Source organism: Ornithorhynchus anatinus, chromosome 5 (assembly GCF_004115215.2).
Source record: "Ornithorhynchus anatinus isolate Pmale09 chromosome 5, mOrnAna1.pri.v4, whole genome shotgun sequence".
Lineage (NCBI taxonomy): Eukaryota > Metazoa > Chordata > Mammalia > Monotremata > Ornithorhynchidae > Ornithorhynchus > Ornithorhynchus anatinus.
In genome coordinates this window covers 69,402,457-69,421,019 of record NC_041732.1, presented here as the reverse complement: position 1 = coordinate 69,421,019, position 18,563 = coordinate 69,402,457, and the positions used below count along the sequence as shown (strand labels likewise).

Here is an 18,563-nt window from a genome sequence, read left to right as displayed (position 1 = left end):
TTGAATGAACTTAATCAGGGAAGGCCTCTTGGAGGAGATGTGACCTTAATAATGCTTTGAAGGTAGAGAGGGTGGTTGTTTGGAATGTATGGAGGGGGAGGGAGTTCCAGTATAGGGGAAGGACATGGGAAAGGGGTCGGCAGCGAGATAGATGAAATAGATGAGATAGCAAAGTGAATAAACTGGCACTAGAGGATGGAGTGTGAAGGCTGGGTGGTAGTAGGAGATCAGTGAGGTGAGGCAGGAGGGGGTGAGCTGATTAAGTCTTTTAAAGCCGATGGTAAGGAGTATGGCAGGGGTATGCTTAAGCCTAATCACCCCCCAAAACATGCAGAAACAATTTACCAGCCTTCTTCCCCTTCCTCCTTGGGGTAAAGGAGAATCACCGTTCTTTCCCAGTGCAATGTTTTAGCCTCAGTCACTGGCATGCTCTGGCCTAACGGATGGGTGTCTCTGGGCTGTCTTGCCTACAAGAACCGGCTAGACCGCGTCCCATCTGTAAACAACCGCCCCTTTCTCTTCTCTTCCAGTCCAAATCAACCTGCCACCCACCATGCAGATCACCAATGGGCTGCCCGGGACCTACACTGCAGTGCAGCTGCACTTTCACTGGGGCGGACAGAGCTCAGAAACCAGTGGCTCCGAGCACACGATGGACGGGATGAGACACATTGCCGAGGTACCTGTAGGATCGGGCCCATACCTGTTCTCCTTGGCAGCAGGTTTTGGTCATAAGCTTGTCATCTATGGGATTCCTTGTGTGTTCACTGTGTGCAGAGCATTATACTAAGCACTTGGGAAAGTACAATACAATAGAGTTGGTAGATTTGTTTCCTGCCCACAAGGAACGTACAGTCTAGAAGGGGGACAATAGGAATGAAAACATTTAGTAAGTAGGGTTTTGCCCGCACTTCCTGGGTTCACCTTTATCATTAGTAAAGTACAGTCCTCGTTCACTCCTGCCATGCCCCAGTTCCACCGCCATGTTTTGTTGGTGCTTCGCTAAACCCTCATCATACCCAGCTCTGCTGCAGTATTTGGGCACAAGAGACAGCTACCTTGTGCCCAGCAACATCAAGGGAGCCCATTATGATGACCCTGAATGCCCAACTCACTCTTATTACCCTATGCTGCTGCTCTTTTTCTTTTAATGGTACTTGTTAAGTGCTTACTATGGGCCAAGCTCTGTCCTAAATTCCAGGGTATATACAAAATACTCAGGTTGGACACAGTCCCTATCCCACATCGGGCTCACAGTCTAGGTAGGATGGAGTAGGATTTAATACCCGTTTTACAGATGAGGTAACTGAAGTACAGAGAAGTTAAGTGACTTGCCCAAGGTTACATAGCAGGTAATAGGCAGTGGGAATAATAATAATAATAATAATAATAATAATAATAATGTTTGTATTTGTTAAGCACTTACTATGTGAAGAGCACTGTTCTAAGCACTGGGTAGATACAGGGTAATCAGGTTGTCCCATGTGGGGCTCACAGTCTTCATCCCCATTTTACCAATGAGGTAACTGAGGCACAGAGAAGTTAAGTGACTTGCCCACAGTCACACAGCTGACAAGTGGCTGACAAGTGGCAGAGTCGGGATTCAAACTTGTGACCTCTGACTCCCAAGCCCGTGCTCTTTCCACTGAACTATGCTGCAATAGGACCCAGGTCCTCTGACTCTTGGGCCTGTGCTCTTTCCATTAGACCACCTGCTTTTCTGGGCTGAAATTGACCCAGGCTGTGATCAAGAGGTGGGAGGAAGAGGAAGCATAATTAAGGGAAAGGAGCCCTGCTCTGGTCATATTTCCACTCCCCATCACCCTGACCACCTAGGCAGACTGGCTCAAAGCCAGCTGCATTCACTGGATGGGCCCTTTTCATTCCACAGTCTGAGTCTGGTTCATCTCAGTCAGAAAGGACAATTCATCCTTATAATCACCGCAGACTCACCCTGGCCACCCCTGCCCCTTCATTGCCCTATTACTCTTGCCTTGGGCTCTCCCTTGATTTTTGTAGATCCAGATTTCTGTCTATTAAAATATCAAAAGTTTACTGAAAGAATCCACCTGTTAGTGTTCATCACACTCTGTGGCTGTGCCTCAGGAGATTTGGGAAGGATCACAGACAGGGTCAGCAGGTTCAAGAGAAGAATTCTTCCTCATTGCCTGTGTCCAACTCAGGATCCCTCTGTTAATGTCTGTCCAACTAGTCTTGAGTCTTTGCTGAAACAGCTCAGCTTCAAGGGCAGAGCTTGGATTGGGTGACATCTTTGATGATGTGGGATTCTGAGCTAATTCTGGGTCCACCATTTGTCTGCTGTGTGACCTTGGGCAAGTCATTTCACTTTTCTGTGCCTGACTTCCTTCATCTGTAAAATGGGGATTGAGATTGAGTCCAACCTGATTTGGGGATTGTGTCCAACCTGATTTGCTTGTATCCACCCCAGCACTTAATACAGTGCCTGACACATAGTAAGTGCTTAACAAATAGCATAATAATAATAATGATAATAATAATCAAGGGGTCTTTTCTAGATGGGAGTCAATATCAGTCAGGAGAAAAGAACTGGAGTGAGGCTAGAGATAACAGGCCTATCTCGGCTCCTACATCTGCCTCACTTCCAACAGAGTATTAGTCTTTGAGTGATCAGGGTTTGCTCTTCCCAGAATCCCAGAAGGAATGAGGGCTTGTGGGAAGGAGCGTTGGGGTAATGGAAGCTTCAACTATTAAGCCCTAAGCTGAGTTCTTTCTTCTGCCTTTTGGCATTGAAGCATTAGTTCTCATTTCAGCACAGCGCATATGGAGACTTTGAGCCTCAACCTTAACCTGATTTTGCCTCCTTTCCACAGTTGCACATTGTCCATTATAACTCTGATCAATATGCCAGCTATGAAGACGCCTTACATCAGCCCAATGGCCTGGCAGTGTTGGCAGCCCTGTTTGTGGTAGGTTGGAACTGGGTCTGGTTGGGATAAACGAGGGGGTTTGGCCAGGCTCAGTCGATGGAGGCTGCTAGAGTGATCTGTGAACGTGGCAGAGAAAGAGCCCCGAGCTGCTGACCTCCCAGTATTCCAGAAGAGTAGGCTGTCTCGGAAGTCAGCCACAGCCCTGGTGTTTGAAAAATAAAGTTCTGGGAATGGGTACCAAACAAGTTCTTGGGAAATAGAGGATACTCCTTCTCTCACATTGGAATAATACTTTCAGCCAGACTTGTCTTTTCCCACCTTGGGTAGTGGGTGGGGTGGAAAAGCAAAGTGGACCAGGTGGGCAGTATCCAATTTAACGCTTGATTATCCAGAGCCAGAGAGAGATAGCATGTGTTCATTTTTTCCAGTACCTGCAGCCCAACAGCCCATTCAGGGCTTAGAGGGACTGGTTTCCTTCCTCCTCTCCTCCACTGTCCTTGAGCTGGTAACTGTGATATTAGTAAAGCACTTACTCTGTGCCAAGTACTGAACTAAGTATTGGGGTAGTTACAATCAGTTCAGACACAGTCCCTGCCTCACGAGAGATTCCCAGTCTAAGGGGGAGGAAGATTTTCATCCTTATTTTATAAATGAGGAAACTGAGGCGCTGAAAAGTTAAGTGATTTGCCCAGCCTCCCACACCAGACGAGTGGTGGAGTCAGGATAAGAACTCAGGTCCTCTGACTCTCAAGCCTGTGTTCTTTCAACAAGGTCATACTGTTTCCATGATGTGGGGCAAGAGAGCTCTTAGTGTTCAGAAACCCAGTGAGGTTCCAACTTAGCTCCCCTCTTTGCTCAGGAAGGTCCATGCACCCTGCAAGGGCTGGGGACCTGTTCTTGCTGACAGTAGGGGCAGCCACGCTGCTTTGAGCATCAAGAGAGAGAATGGATGTGGTAGTGGAAACCCTTTTATGATCTTAAGAGAGATGAACTCAAACAAATATCAGAATAGACCTGCCCCATGTCTCGGAGAGAGTCAGTGTAGGTGTACAGAGGAAGGAAAGCCATTGACTAAAACCACGGACAGCACTCTTCTGTCTCCTTCAACAAATCAAATCAACACCAAGGAACCCTCTTGGAGTGCTCAGGGCTCTTTTTCACTTATTGATACCTCCCTACCAGAGGCCTGATCTGAAATCCAGGTGCCTTATTAAGTTGCATTACTTAAAAAAGGATCTGAAGCCTGAAAGGAACTTTTAAAAAAAAAAACCAAAAAGACTTACTTCTTTTGTTATTCCGAAGCTCTGACGTGACAGGCACAGACTTCTTGGAAGTTCTCAAACATTGGTGGTGTTCCCATTTTAAAAATGAGGAAACTGGGCCATGATGAGTGATTTGTCCAGCCAAGCAAAGGCAAAGATGAAAAGGATTCCTGGGTTTTCCCTTTTAGCTCCTCCTCCCCACCTCTTCTCTGGGAAGACAAACAGATGAATCCAAGGAACAAAGTTAGAGGCCTCCCTGCCCCTGACTCTAATCCCTGATTTGCATTCTTTCTACAGGCTGGGAATGCAGAGAATACTTACTACAGCCAATTCCTGAAGCACCTGGCCAATATCAAATATGCAGGTACACTTCTGGGATCTCTATTCAGGTCTCTAAGCACAAGGGAAAGGGAGGAAGTAAAAGAAGTGGGGCAAGGAGTCTGAAAATAAAGGCAGCATCTTGCCAACTGATCTTCCTCTGAAGACACAGGCAGGGTCCTATGGCAAAGAAAGCTCTTTCTTGGGATGTGAACTCCACGATGCTCTGCTTTTTTTTTTTTATGGTATTTGTCAAATGCCTACTGTGTTCCAGGCACTGTACTAAGCTCTGGGGTAGATAAAAGCTTATCAGATTGGACAGAGTCCATGTCCAAATCCCTATTTTACAGATGAGGTAACTGAGGCATGGAAAAGTTAAGTGACTTGCCCAAGGTCACACAGTGGACATGTGGCAGAGCAGAGATTAGAACCCAGGTCCTTCTGGCTCCCAGGCCCTGACTCCTGCAGCATCTATGGTCCAGGGCAACAGAGCTCTTAGTGTTCAGAAGCCTGGGGGAAGCGGGGAGTCCCAACTCAGTTCTCCTCCCCTTTGCTCCGGAAGTTTCATGCACCTTGGAAGGGCTGGCACCCAGTTCTTGCTGACAAGTGGGACACTCATTTTGCTGCTGATATCACAAGGGCAAATCCTGCCATTTCCATTATTGAATGACAGGGGTGTTGCTAGAAGTTTTCTCAGCCCCTCCACCCACAGGCTGTCTCTGACAGCGACAACCTTCTTCTCCAGAGACTCATACTCATTTCTAGGCCGGCAGGGCCTATGGAGGACGTTTTGCAGGAAGCTTTGGTTCTCAAAACAAAGGTAGAAAGAGCAGGCCTGCCACCCATAACTGTCTCCCACACCAGACTCCCTGGGCAGGGCCTCTTTTGGTCTCCAGGATGCCCCCTCTCTCTAAGTCTGGAGAGAGTAGCTGGATCCCCCAGTGCAGCTGTGCCGCGTCTGTCTGTAGCCAGAAGATCCTGGCACCTTGTGTTTACTTTGTGGTTTTCTCTAAGTCCTGGAGCACATTTTCTCATCAATAACCACCACATCCTGGTATTTACATGACACCTCTCCCCAGAGGGCCCAATGCACTTGGCAGATTTTGTCAAAGACGCTAACAAATTCTCAGGAGGCCTCTGTGAGGAGGAGAGAGGCAGGGAACAACTTCCAAACTTATGGAAAAGAAAGGAATGCCCAGAGGCAAAGGCCCTGACCTGAGGTCACACACTACTTGGCACTGCAGGGGACATAATGTACGGAAGTTTGCATTCAGAGTCCTGGCTCTGGTGACAGGGAGCAGCTTGAGATGGGCAGAGGGGGATTTGGGGCTATGAGATGGCTGCCTTCGGCAAGGCTCCCAGTGACCAGCTTGCCTGACAGTCATCCCAACCAACAGCCAGCTGACCATCCACTTCCCACTGAGGGAGTGTCCAGTGCAATTGCAATTGCAAGCAGGGCTCTGGACCGACTCAAGAAAGGAGTGGCTTTGTCTGCCGGGGGCAATCTCTGCAAGCCCTTGGTGGTGCCAAAATTAGACTGGCTCTGTCCAGGCTGGGGTCCAAACCAGGGATTTCTAGTGAATTCTCTCATTCACCTTTCCTCCCTGTCCCACAACCCTTCAGCAGAGAGACTCAGAAGCAAAGTGAAAATTGGACCCAGTGGCTTAGTGCCAGCATACTGCTTCTGCTTCCGTTGGCATCAACTATGGTTTAAATACTGTACTGGGTTCAGGTAAGGTAGCTACCTACATGCAATCAATCGATTGGTGGAATTTATTGCGAGCCTGCTGAATGAGAGTATACCAAAAGCGAAACATACAACGCCTGTCCTCAAGCTGCTGAGAATCTAATGGGGGAGATTACCCTGATTCTGTGATGTTTTGGCAATTACCTGGAGGATGTGGCAGGACCAGGAGTTGGTCAACTCACAGGGCATGGCCAATCTGGTCCCGGTTGCTAAGATCTCAACTACAGAATTTTCCTCTCTCCTTGTCAGCTTCACCATCTACTAGCCTAGTTTGCCATTTTCCTTCCATTCACTTAAAAGCCCATCTCTGGTTGGAAGGTGTAGCGCAACAATTGAGGAAGGTTGGAGAAATTCATGACTGTCCTTCAATCTCATCTTCATTTGGCAAAATCCTTGGGGATTCTAGCATAGGGTCTGGTCTGTCTCAGCCTGACACTAGGTGCCCCCTGAGACCCAGTTCTGGACTTGCCAGCCGACTGTTTGAACACTAAAGCTCCTCCTGTCTTTCTCTGTTAGGACAAACTGCTAACCTGACTTCCATTGATGTCCTGAGTATGTTGCCCGAAAATATTGATGACTTCTACAGGTACCACGGCTCTCTGACTACACCCCCATGCTCCGAAAGTGTCATCTGGACCATTTTTGATGCTCCCATCACAGTGTCTCTCGCTCAGGTAACATCCATCTTCCATCCTGAGTCAGGTATCAGCTGCTTTCCTGCCTTCCTCGGCTTCCTACGAGTTGCCTGGGTCCAATTCTTCACTCCTTCCATGGGTGCCCTGGGGCACTTCCAGCTCTGATGCTCTTCCTCTTCTGCTTCTCTCCCGTCTGCCATCTATATCCTTTCCACCTTCCTCTCCCCTCCCCGACCACAATCCAAGACTCAGTCCTGCTCTGGGGTTTTTCCTGCTTTCTCAGCTGGAGGGCTCATGAATGCACTGTGGAAGACCCCAAAAGGGATAATGAGGGGGTGGATATGTGTGACTTCTGGTCCCTCCCAAGGTTCCATCCAGATGCTTGAAATAGTTAGGGGGCTCTCTGAACAGGCCTACGTTCATTGTGCCACTTATTTTCAAGCTACTATTTCTTGACTTCTCTACTCTGGCCCAGAAGCTTTCATCTGTTTCAAGACGCCCTGTGGCCTGAAGGATCAATCTGAAGCAGCCTCCCCTATCATCTCATTCTCCTTCATGTATACCATCTTCATTTTAGGCCCTACCCCTACCCGGAGCAGTCTCCCAGCTGATCTCTGTATCTACCCCAGTGCTCAGAACAGTGCTCTGCACATAATAAGCGCTTAACAAATACCAACATTATTATCTTCCTTCCTCTCCCATCCAACTCCCATTATTTTTTGCCCAAGCCATTTGCCATAATGACTGCATTCCCAGTTAGAAAACCTCTGGTTGAGGCCTTTCCTCTTGCTACCACAAATCCATAGCCCAGATGTTAAGGCACAGAGGAGGAGGACACCTAGTCTTGGAAAGGGGTCAGGAAACAGGAAGCCCCCAGAAATCCATGGGCTTCAGGGCCAGAGCTGGGAGAGCATGTCAGCTGGACGGCCTGGACTGAGAGTCTTCATGCCAATCAGTCAGTCAATCACATTTATTGAGTACTTACTGTGTGCAAAGCATTGTACTAAGCGTTTGGGAGAGTATAATACAATAGTAAACAAACACATTCCCTACCCATAACAAACCTACAGTCTAGCTTACAGTCAAGTCTTCTTGCCTGTTCCTGTGGCTTTTTCCTCAGCCTTAGCAGCTTGACCCAGAGCCCAGAACCTTGTGTGGAAACAGAGAATGGTCAGTAGTTGACTGTGATCCCAAAGGAGGGTTGTTTCTAAATGTTTTTGAGAAGCTGCTCCATTTCCTTCCACCTCTAGGTCATTTCTGCTGACCTGTTCTGCCAGAAGGCTGGGAATGAATCCTCCAGAATAGGAGCTTTCTCAGCCCTTGCACATAACCCAATGGCCTCCTCTACCCCTCCTAAAGTAGCCTCTGTGTTTGCAGATTATGAAGTTGGAAAACTCTCTGCTCGACCATGATAACCACACGATTCACAATGATTACCGTGAGACCCAGCCCCTCAACAGCCGTGTGGTGGAATCTAGCTTCCAAGTCCAAACCATTCTTGGTAAGAGAAGACAAGACAATTGTGATTCTCCTTATTATTGTTTTTGGGCATTTATAAAATCCTGACATATTATCCAGAGAACATAAAAAGGGCAAAGGAGAAAGTCTCATTATCTTCTCAACACAGTCCTGGAAGTCAAAATCCCAAATCTCTCCAAAAGAGAAGCAGCATGGCTCAGTGGAAAGAGTCCAGGCTTGGGAGTCAGAGGTCATGGGTTCGAATCCCGGCTTGCCACTTGTCCTCTGTGTGACTGTGGGCAAGTCACTTAACTTCTCTGTGCCTCAGTTACCTCATCTCTAAAATGGGGATTAACTGTGAGCCCCACGTGGGACAACCTGATTACCCTGTATCTACCCGAGCGCTTAGAACAGTGCTCTGCACATAGTAAGCGCTTAACAAATATCAACATTATTAAATCCAGATGTGTGGAAGATGATTCTTACAAAAGGGTGCAAGATACAAGGTGGGGGAGGATGTGGGAGAGACAATCTGTATATTCCAGAGCATTTCTCTTTATGGGAATATGTGAAGGAAAGGTACCAATCCTCTGGGGACTTTCCCGAGAAATCTTGGCTAGCAGGCAGGCTGGGATTAGGCCAGGAGTAGGGGTAAACTCCAGGGTAAACATTTTGATAATAATAATAATTATGGTATCTGTTAAGCATTTACTATATACCAGGCACTGTACTAAGCGCTGAGGTGGATACAAGCAAATTGGCTTGGACACAGTCCCTGTCCCTGTCCCATGTGGGGCTCACAGTCTCAATCCCCATTTTACAGAAGAGGTAGCTGAGGCCCAGAGAAGTGAAATAACTTGCTCAAGGTCACACAGCAGACAAGGAGCAGAGCCAGGATTAGAACCCATGACCTTCTGACTCCCAGGCTCTATCCACTATGCCATGCTCCTTCTTTAGCCTGATATGTGATGTTGGGCAAGTCACTTAACTTCTCTGTATCTCACTTTCCTCATCTATAAACTGGGGATTCAATACCTGTTCTCCCTCCTACTTGGACGTGGACCTCACATGGGACAGGGACTGTGTCTGACTTGATTATCTTGAATCTACCCCAGTATTTAATGAGGATTTAGCACATAGAAAGTGCTTAAAAATCAATCCATCAATCAATTGCATTTATTCACTTTTTACTGTGTGTAAAGCTTGGCAGTAAGTACTTGGGAGAGTACAACGTAATATATTGGTAGTCACCATCCCTGTCCACAGGGAACTCAAAATTTAGAGGGGGTGACAGACATTACTGTAAATAACAGATATGTCTATAAGCATTGTGGGGCTGAGATTGGGGTGTATAAAGGGTGCAAATCCCAGTGCAAGGTTGACACAGAAGGGAATGGGAGAAGAGGAAATGAGGGCTTAGTCGGGGAAGGCCTCCCAGAGAGGTGTGACAATTATTATTGTTACCATTAATAATAATAATTCTTAAAAGCCTTTTACTAATTACTTTTCTTTGGTCAGGCCAAAAATCTTGCCATGAGGACATCAGGAACACGCTGAGGGACATCAAAAATGAACTCAAAGAACTAAAAGCACTGTTCAATTTCGAAGGTAAGAAGTGACATCCAAACAACCAGTCCTCAACTTGAAACATGAACTCTGGGCATTCACTCTGTCTCCATCTCCTCCCTTTCTGAGAAACACTCCTTCCAGTGGATTCATTATTCTTCTGGATTTCCCCCACCTTCAGCATGTGTGCATGTGGAAGAAGGGTACCTGGGACAACATGGGAGTTGCTATGGTGATTGGTGATGATGGTGATGATGTGGCTTAGACTGTTGTAGGAAATATTTAGGTTAGATATAAGCAGTGGTGGAAATGGAAATCAGTTGCTCTGGGAACACTGACTATATTGCTGTGAATCATTTGAATCAATCTGAATAAATTATACATCTGTCTGTACTTTTATAACCCTTTTAGCTGCAATAAATTAATTTTGCTCTCAAGTTGTAATTTTGTAATTTTTTTCTTCTCTATTTTTTCCTTGGATTCCTGCTTTCTCTAAACTGAGGACTTAGGGAAATCTGGGACAATGAGGAAGTGATGGGGACCAAGGCTGGGGTGGAAGAGAAAGTGTTAGTGTTAGGAGTGAGAAGGAGATGAGGAAAAGACAGATAAATATGGACCTAGAAAAGAGAGTTCAGGAGGCAAAAGACAAGTATATGTTGAGACTTCAAAGACAAAAACCAAGATGATCAAGCTCACTATGGGCAGGGAATATGTCTGTTATATTGTTATATTTTGTTATATTTTACTCTCCCAAGCTCTGCACACAGTATGCGTTCAATAAATACGATTGATCAAGCATAAGTTCTCATTCTAGTTCTGACTGACCCTTTCACCCTCACCTTTAGTCTGCCCTTCTTTCTCTGAATTCTAAACTTATGCTCTTTCCCCAAATTCTCTTTACCCTTAGCTCTTTCTTTTCCTTTCCTATTAATCCCTCTCATTTGGATCTTTCCTTTCTCCCCCTTCTTTCAGAAGCCTACTTTCAAGAAATCTTCCCTCCTCCTTTAATAATAATAATAATAATGATGGCATTGTTAAGCGCTTACTATGTGCCAAGCACTGTTCTAAGTGCTGGGGGGGATACAAGGTAATCAGGTTGTCCCACATGGGGCTCACAGTCTTAACTCCCATTTTACAGAAGAGGTAACTGAGGGCCAGAGAAGTTAAGTGACTTGCCCAAAGTCACCCAGCAGACAAGTGGTGGATATGGGATTAGAACCCACGTCCTCTGACTCCCAAGCCCGTGTTCTTTCCACTAAGCTTTTAAGAGCTTGAAAAATTCTATCAGAATTTATTGCTCCAGGATCTTCTCCTTTTATATGGTATTTGTTAAGCAGTTACTAAGTGTCAAGCACTGTTCTACATGCTGGGGTAGATATAAATTTACTAGGGTGAACACAGTCCCTGTCCCACATGGGGCTTACAGTCTAAGTAGGAAGGAATAGGATTTAATCCCCATTTTACAGTTGAGGAGTCTAAGGTACAGAGAAGTTTAGTGACTTGCCCAAAGTCACACAGCAAGCAATTGGCAGAGTTGGGATGAGAACCCAGATCTTCTGACTCCCAGGCCCATGCTCTTTCCACTAGGCCACGCTACTTCTTTCCTCCACCCTCTTCAAACTTTTCCACCTACTCAACAGAAACCAGATCAATCAGTTATATTTGTTGAGTGCTTACTGCATGCAGATCACTGTTCTAAGTGCTTGGGAAAGTACAATGTAACAGAGTTGGTAAACCTGATCTCTATCCACAATGAGCTTACAGTCTAGAGGGATCTCCAAACCCTTCCGAAGCCCAAAGCCAAAGACTTTTTTCTCAATCTTTAGTTTCCCCAGTTTATCTGATGCCTCAGTATGGCTTTCCACCACAATGTCCTCTGATTGCTTTCCAACCCTGGTTTTGGACCAATCAATCAATCATATTTAATTAGAATTTATTGTGTAAAGAACACTGTACTCAGTGCTCGGGAGAGGAATAATGATGATAATGGTATTTGTTAAGCACTTACTATTTGTCAAACACCGTGCTAAGTGCTGGGGTAGATACAAAGATCATCAGGTCCCACATAGGGCTCACAATCTAAGAAAAAGAGAGAACGAGCATTAATCCCAATTTTACAGATGAGGTAACTGAGGCATAGAGGAAATGCAGTGACGTGGCCAAGGTCACACAGCAGACACGAGACAGAGCCAGGATTAGAACCCAGGTTCATTCATTCATTCAATAGTATTTATTGAGCGCTTACTATGTGCAGAGCACTGTACTAAGCGCTTGGAATGAACAAGTCGGCAACAGATAGAGACAGTCCCTGCCGTTTGACGGGCTTACGGTCTAATCGGGGGAGACAGACAGACGAGAACAATGGCAATAAATAGAGTCAAGGGGAAGAACATCTCGTAAAACAATGGCAACTAAATAGAATCAAGGTGATGTACATTTCATTAACAAAATAAATAGGGTAATGAAAATATATACAGTTGAGCAGACGAGTACAGTGCCGAGGGGATGGGAAGGGAGAGGGGGAGGAGCAGAGGGAAATGGGGGGAAAAGAGGGTTAAGCTGCGGAGAGGTGAAGGGGGGGTGGTAGAGGGAGTAGAGGGAGAAGGGGAGCTCAGTCTGGGAAGGCCTCTTGGAGGAGGTGAGTTTTAAGTAGGGTTTTGAAGAGGGGAAGGGAATCAGTTTGGCGGAGGTGAGGAGGGAGGGCATTCCGGGACCGTGGGAGGACGTGGCCCGGGGGTCGACGGCGGGATAGGCGAGACCGAGGGACGATGAGGAGGTGGGCGGCGGAGGAGCGGAGCGTGCGGGGTGGGCGGTAGAAAGAGAGAAGGGAGGAGAGATAGGAAGGGGCAAGGTGATGTAGAGCCTTGAAGCCTAGAGTGAGGAGTTTTTGTTTGGAGCGGAGGTTGATAGGCAACCACTGGAGTTGTTTAAGAAGGGGAGTGACATGCCCAGATCGTTTCTGCAGGAAGATGAGCCGGGCGGCGGAGTGAAGAATAGACTGGAGCGGAGCTAGAGAGGAGGAAGGGAGATCAGAGAGAAGGCTGACACAGTAGTCTAGCCGGGATATAATGAGAGCCCCTAGCAGTAAGGTAGCCGTTTGGATGGAGAGGAAAGGGCGGATCTTGGCGATATTGTAAAGGTGAAACTGGCACGTCTCCATATCGGATAGGATGTGTGGGGTGAACGAGCGAGACGAGTCAAGGATGACACCGAGATTGCGGGCCTGAGAGACGGGAAGGATGGTCCATCCATGGTGATAGGGAAGTCTGGGAGAGGACCGGGTTTGGGAGGGAAGATGAGGAGCTCAGTCTTGCTCATGTTGAGTTTTAGGTGGCAGAGGTGGATAAATTTCCTCCTCCGACCCTACCCATCTCTGCCACTCCAACCATTGTCTTTGGGTTCTCCATGCCCGGTCTTGGGCTGCCTCGGTGACCCCAGTGCCTGGAACATCACCCTCCTCCCTGGATCCATTCAACAACTCCCTTCCTCCCTACTCAACTTCCATCCATCCTTTCCTGAGCCAGGAGATGATGGAACCCTAGCCTGACCGGCCCTCTGCACCCAGACATTCTGGAGCTGGCTAGACAGTATGCTCCTCAAACAATCAATCTCTGAATCCAAGGTTATTTATTGAGTGTTTACTGTGTGCAGAGCACTGAATTAAGTGCTTGGGAAAGTACAAAACTCATAGAGTTGTCAGACAAGAACCCTGCCAATAAAGTCTAGAAGAGGCGACATAGAAATAAATAAGGGGTAATGGCAATGTATAAGTATTATGGGGCTGAGGGTGGAGTCAATTTCAACTGTTCAAAGAGTAGAGATCTGAACACATAGGTGACACAGAAGGGAGATGGAGTAGGGGAAATGGGGGCCTAGTCAGAGAAGACCTCTTGAAGAAGATGTGGTAGGGATAGCAAACTCTCCCTTACTTTTCTCCTAAATCCACACACCACCTAAAATGTATGAAGCCTCTGGCAAAGCATTGTTACATGGGTCATGCAGTAAATACAGCACCACATGGCCCTCTTCACAGTCGGGGGGCACCCACTCTACCTAGCCCCCAAATTCCTTTGAACTTTGGAATCTCACCCTATTCTCTCCCCCTCCACCTCAGTAAGGAGCTGAGCCTATAACTTAGCACCCATTCCTCCCTCTGCCCTCCCCAAGGCAGCTTCTGGAGTTCCCAGAAACTGAGAGACATCCTGGAAGGAGTATGGCCTTGAGGAAAGAACATGGCACTGGGGGTCAGAAGATTTGGATTCTAGTTGCAACTCTGTGTGACTCTGGGCAAGTGACAAGAGGGCGTTATCTTGTCTCATCAATAAAATGGAGACAAGATAGACTGTGAACATTCAAGGGGCAGGGAACAGGAATTGGATCTGAACTAAGTGTGTACCATAGCACTGTGTACCTGGTCAGCACCTTGAGGATAATAATAAAAATCATAATCAATCATTATTAAGTGCTTGCTGTGTGCTGGGCACTGTGCTAAGCATTGGGTTGATGGAGTTCAGACACAGTTCCTACCCAATAAAGGGTTTACAACCTCCTCTCATTCTTGGCTCCTTGACTGACCCCCTTTCTGCTTCCCCAGATGCGACATATGTGTCTTAGGGTGCAGGGAATCTAAGGGTGCAGGGTGTGACTACCAGGCACTAATGTGCCATTGCTGTCCAAGCGGGCCTTATTCCCCAGGAGGCCGGCTGGCGGGGCTTGGGTGGGCTCACCCTCCTAACACCAGCCCCATATCCATAATTTATCTATTTAAATTAATGTCTGTCTCCCCCTCTAGGCTGGAAACTCGTTATGGGCAGGGAATGTGTCTACCAACTCTGTTGGATTGTACTATCTCAAGCACTTAGTACAGTGTTCTGCACACAGTAAGCGCTTAATAAATACAATTGATTGATATCTGGAGTCTTTCTCCCAACCTCCCCTTTTTACCTCACCTGAACACATGTGCCAGGCAGTGCGGGACTCAGTTTTACCAATCCTCTAACTCCAGACCTCCACCCACAGGTACCTGGCATGCTGGCAGACCCTGGAGCAAGCCAGGTAAATGAGCATTGGAGCACCCACACACCTAACCCAGTGCTCCTCCAGAACCCAGTTGCCCTGTCCCCCAGCCTCCCTCTCACCCATTCAGCACCCTGTTCAGCCCTTAGATGCTCTGTTCCCCACCTTCATCTCAGATTGTACGGCCTAGTGGATAAAGCACGGGCCTGGGAGTCAGAAGGTCATGGGTTCTAAATGTGGCTCTGCCACTTGTCTGCTCTGTGACCTTGGGCAAGTCACTTAACTTCTCTGTGCCTCAGTTACCTCATCTGTAAAATGGGGATTGAGACTGTGAGTCCAGCGTGGGATGAGGACTGGGTCCAACCTTTCATCCACCTCAGTGCTTAATACAGTGCCTAAGTACTTAACAAATACCATCATTATTATTACTATTACTTCCCTTCTTGAGACCCAGGTGTCCATTCCCCCCAGCTATCTCCCCAACAACTCCAGCCCCTGCTCCCCCAGCCAACATCACCAGTGAAGACTTTTTGAAAACTCTGACAGCACAGCATCTCCTGAGTACCTGATGCTACCAGAGCAGCTGTGCACTGTATTGGTAGTACACAGTGTACTCCAGTGCTCACCTGTTCCCCCACCCATGACACCTAGACTACCTCACTCCCGGGGATGAGGCGGGCAAAACCACAAGGGGCTTGGAGGAAGCAGGGCCAGAAGATGGAGAGGAAGCTGTCAGTCTGCTGCCTTTCCTCCATCCTGGGAAACCACATTGTCCCTCTGGACAGACCCGATCATAGGGAGGAGCAGAGCCCAGGGTGATTCACATCATTACACGATGGAAGGAGACAGTGTGACCTAGTGAAAAGAACACAGGCCTGGATCTAATCCCAGCTTCACCACATGCCCAATGGGTGACCTTGAGCAAATCATTTAACTTCTCTGGGCCTCAGTTTCCTCATCTGTAAAATGGGGATTAAAAATACCTGTACTTCCTCCCCTGTGTATCCCATGTGGGCCAGGGACAAGGACTGTCTCCAACCTATTTATCTTGTATCTATCAGTCCTCTGTACAGTTCTTGGCATACAGTAAGCACTTAACAAATACCACAGTATAAAAAGCAAGATTTCCTCCTTTAACTCTCTCCTTCCCTTGAGTACCCTGCCTCTTCCATGGCCTCCTTGTCCCTCTCAGCTCCAATCTCCATCCCGAAGAGGCAGCCCTGAAGTGCTGCCCTGCATGGGACAGCAGGGAGACTGGAGGGGATTCCAACCCAATTTGCTTGTATCCACCTCAGCGCTTGGGACAGCAGGGAGATTGGAGGGGATTCCAACCCAATTTGCTTGTATTCACCTCAGCGCTCAGTACAGTGCCTGGCACACAGTAAGTGCTTAACAAATATCACAATTATTATTATTATTGGAGAGCAAAGGTTATACTCGTGACTTGGCCATGAGCCCTGGTTGTCCTGCCAGCCCTTGCTACCTGACACGATGGTGATTCCTTGAGCTCTTTAGAGCATGGGGACTGGAATGATTGCTCCTTTGGGTCTTCCTTCAACAGTCCTGCCTGTGGAAAAGCAAGGCACAGCTCTCCCCTTCAGCAAGGCAGGACAAAGTCCATGGCAGGTTTGAAGAATATTGGCCTGGAGGGAGGAGTCCTTCGGGAACAGCTGAGGCCCCAGAGGGGTGAATTGGTTCGGGGTCGGGTGGAGACTCATTACTGCCCATAGATGGAGCTGGGAATCCCAGCGACCCCCCTAATGCAAAGGTGGAGTCCGGCCCCCAGAGGTGGTCAGTCATGGCTGGCTCAGACTGCTCCAGCCTGCTGAGGGCCATGTCCCATTGAACCTCATCTAGCTGATGCCCAGTGCGGCCAGTGGCACAGGAGTCACCAGGCCCTAGTTTAGAAGCAGCATTGTCTCTTCAGTCCTCATGTTTCCCCCTCTCCTGAGTGGTCGAGCAGGCCCACAGCGGCAGTGGGCCAACTTCGGAGGTACCCCTAGCCGATTCAACCCAAGAGACCCCACTCAGTGCCTTCCCCACAACCCCAGCTACCCAGCTACCTGGGGAAGAGGTGAGGGGACCCCCCCTCAAGAGAGGGTGGAAGTTTCTGACATCTGCCCCATTTCTCTTGCAGGCTTTTCTCCGGCTTTCCCTGCCTTCCACTTTCCCCGGGAGAACGTGGCCAGCTTCGTGCAAGTCTGGCCCCTGCGGCCCATGAAGCTCCACTCTTTCTCGTTATGCTTCTCTGCCCGGACCGCCGGCCGGGGCAGCCAGACGGTCTTCTCTTACTCCACCCTGGACAGACCCAGCGAGCTGGAGGTCACGGTGGGCTCCCAGGTGACCCTGTGGGTCGGGGGAGTCCCAGCAGTCTTCTCTGCTCACCCTCAGGCAGAGGCATGGACCCACTTCTGTACGACCTGGGCTTCCCATTCGGGCCGGGCGCACCTGTGGGTCAACGGGCTAGTGAAGGGTGAGCAGAGCCTCCGGAAAGGGCACGTGATCGAGGAAGGGGGGACGCTGATCCTTGGCAAGGACCGGGACGGCCTCACGGAGGTCTTCTCCGATGCCTTTGAAGGTGGGATGAGCCGCGTGAACTGCTGGAGCCATGTCCTGGACCCCAAGGACATTGCGACTCTGGCCCGCTGTGGCCCCGCTGCAGCCAAGGCAGATGTGGTAGCCTGGGGGGAGGCCAGAATGAGCTTGTCCGGAGGGGTCAGACTGGACTATGATTCCAGCTGCTGGGGACGCCACTGAGCTCAGGAGACTGGCCCGCACCCACCTAATCAGGGGAACAATCCATTCTGCTTCCAGAACCGGAACCCTGACTCTCAGACCTCTGCGGTGCCTTCCCTCTGCCAAGATGCTTTCTCTTTCCTTCCTCTGCCCTAGGAGAGGCCTGCAGTCCTTCCCTGAAACCACTCTGAGAGTCTCTTTGAGTGGAGATGTGGCCACTAAATGGGTCTGAACTGATCTGACTGGAGAGTGTAGCCTTCTAGGAAAAGCAGGAAGCAGTTCTGAGCCGGCAAGGAGACAGAGTGGGTAGGGAATATGTCTGTCTATTGTTATATTGTACTTTCCCAACTGCTTAGATCAGTGCTTTGCACAAAGTGCTCAATAAATACAATGGAATGAATGAACAGATGCAAAAATTTTGCTGTTTCATGGATTCCCAGATCCCCTGGTGTAACTCTGAGTCAAAGAGGGGCTTTCATGAGGTGATTTCTATTTCTTAAACTCCCCCTCTAGGTCAGAAGCACATTCTGGGCTGGGAATGAGTCTACCAACTCTGTTATACTGTACTCTCCCAGGTGGTTAATACAGTGCTCTGCACACAGTAAGCACTCAATAAATATTGATTGATATTTGTTAAGCATTTATGATGTGCCAAGCACTGTCCTAAGCAATGGGATAAATAAAAATGAATCAGATCAAACACAGTCCCTATCCCCTATGGGTTTCGCAGCCTAAGAGGGAGGGAGAACAGGCATTTTACCACCATTTGATAGATGATGAAACTGAGGCACAGAGAAGTTAAGTGACTTGTCCAAGGTCACACAGCAGGCAGGTGGCAGAGCCGGGACAAGCACTTAGGCGTTGCGACAAAGGCTAGAATCACGCCAATAATGGGTCTCCCATTTATTCATCCAAT

At 48.2% G+C, this 18,563-nt stretch overlaps 1 protein-coding gene across 3 annotated transcripts in view; it reads left to right on the top strand.

The window, feature by feature from the left end:
- CA6 (carbonic anhydrase 6) overlaps positions 1-18,212 on the top strand; it is a 36,596-nt gene extending 18,384 nt beyond the window's left edge. For 2 of the 3 annotated variants that reach the window (XM_029064596.2, XM_029064598.2), the window contains exons 4-11: positions 531-679; positions 2,853-2,948; positions 4,469-4,535; positions 6,753-6,910; positions 8,249-8,372; positions 9,848-9,937; positions 14,915-14,950; positions 17,049-18,212. In XM_029064596.2, coding sequence (XP_028920429.1) covers positions 531-679; positions 2,853-2,948; positions 4,469-4,535; positions 6,753-6,910; positions 8,249-8,372; positions 9,848-9,937; positions 14,915-14,950; positions 17,049-17,668 — 1,340 coding nt within the window. In that variant the 3' untranslated portion in view covers positions 17,669-18,212. The remainder of the gene's footprint in view (positions 1-530; positions 680-2,852; positions 2,949-4,468; positions 4,536-6,752; positions 6,911-8,248; positions 8,373-9,847; positions 9,938-14,914; positions 14,951-17,048) is intronic. The other variant, XM_039912079.1, reaches the window with a different exon arrangement.
- The last annotated feature ends 351 nt before the right edge of the window (positions 18,213-18,563 follow it).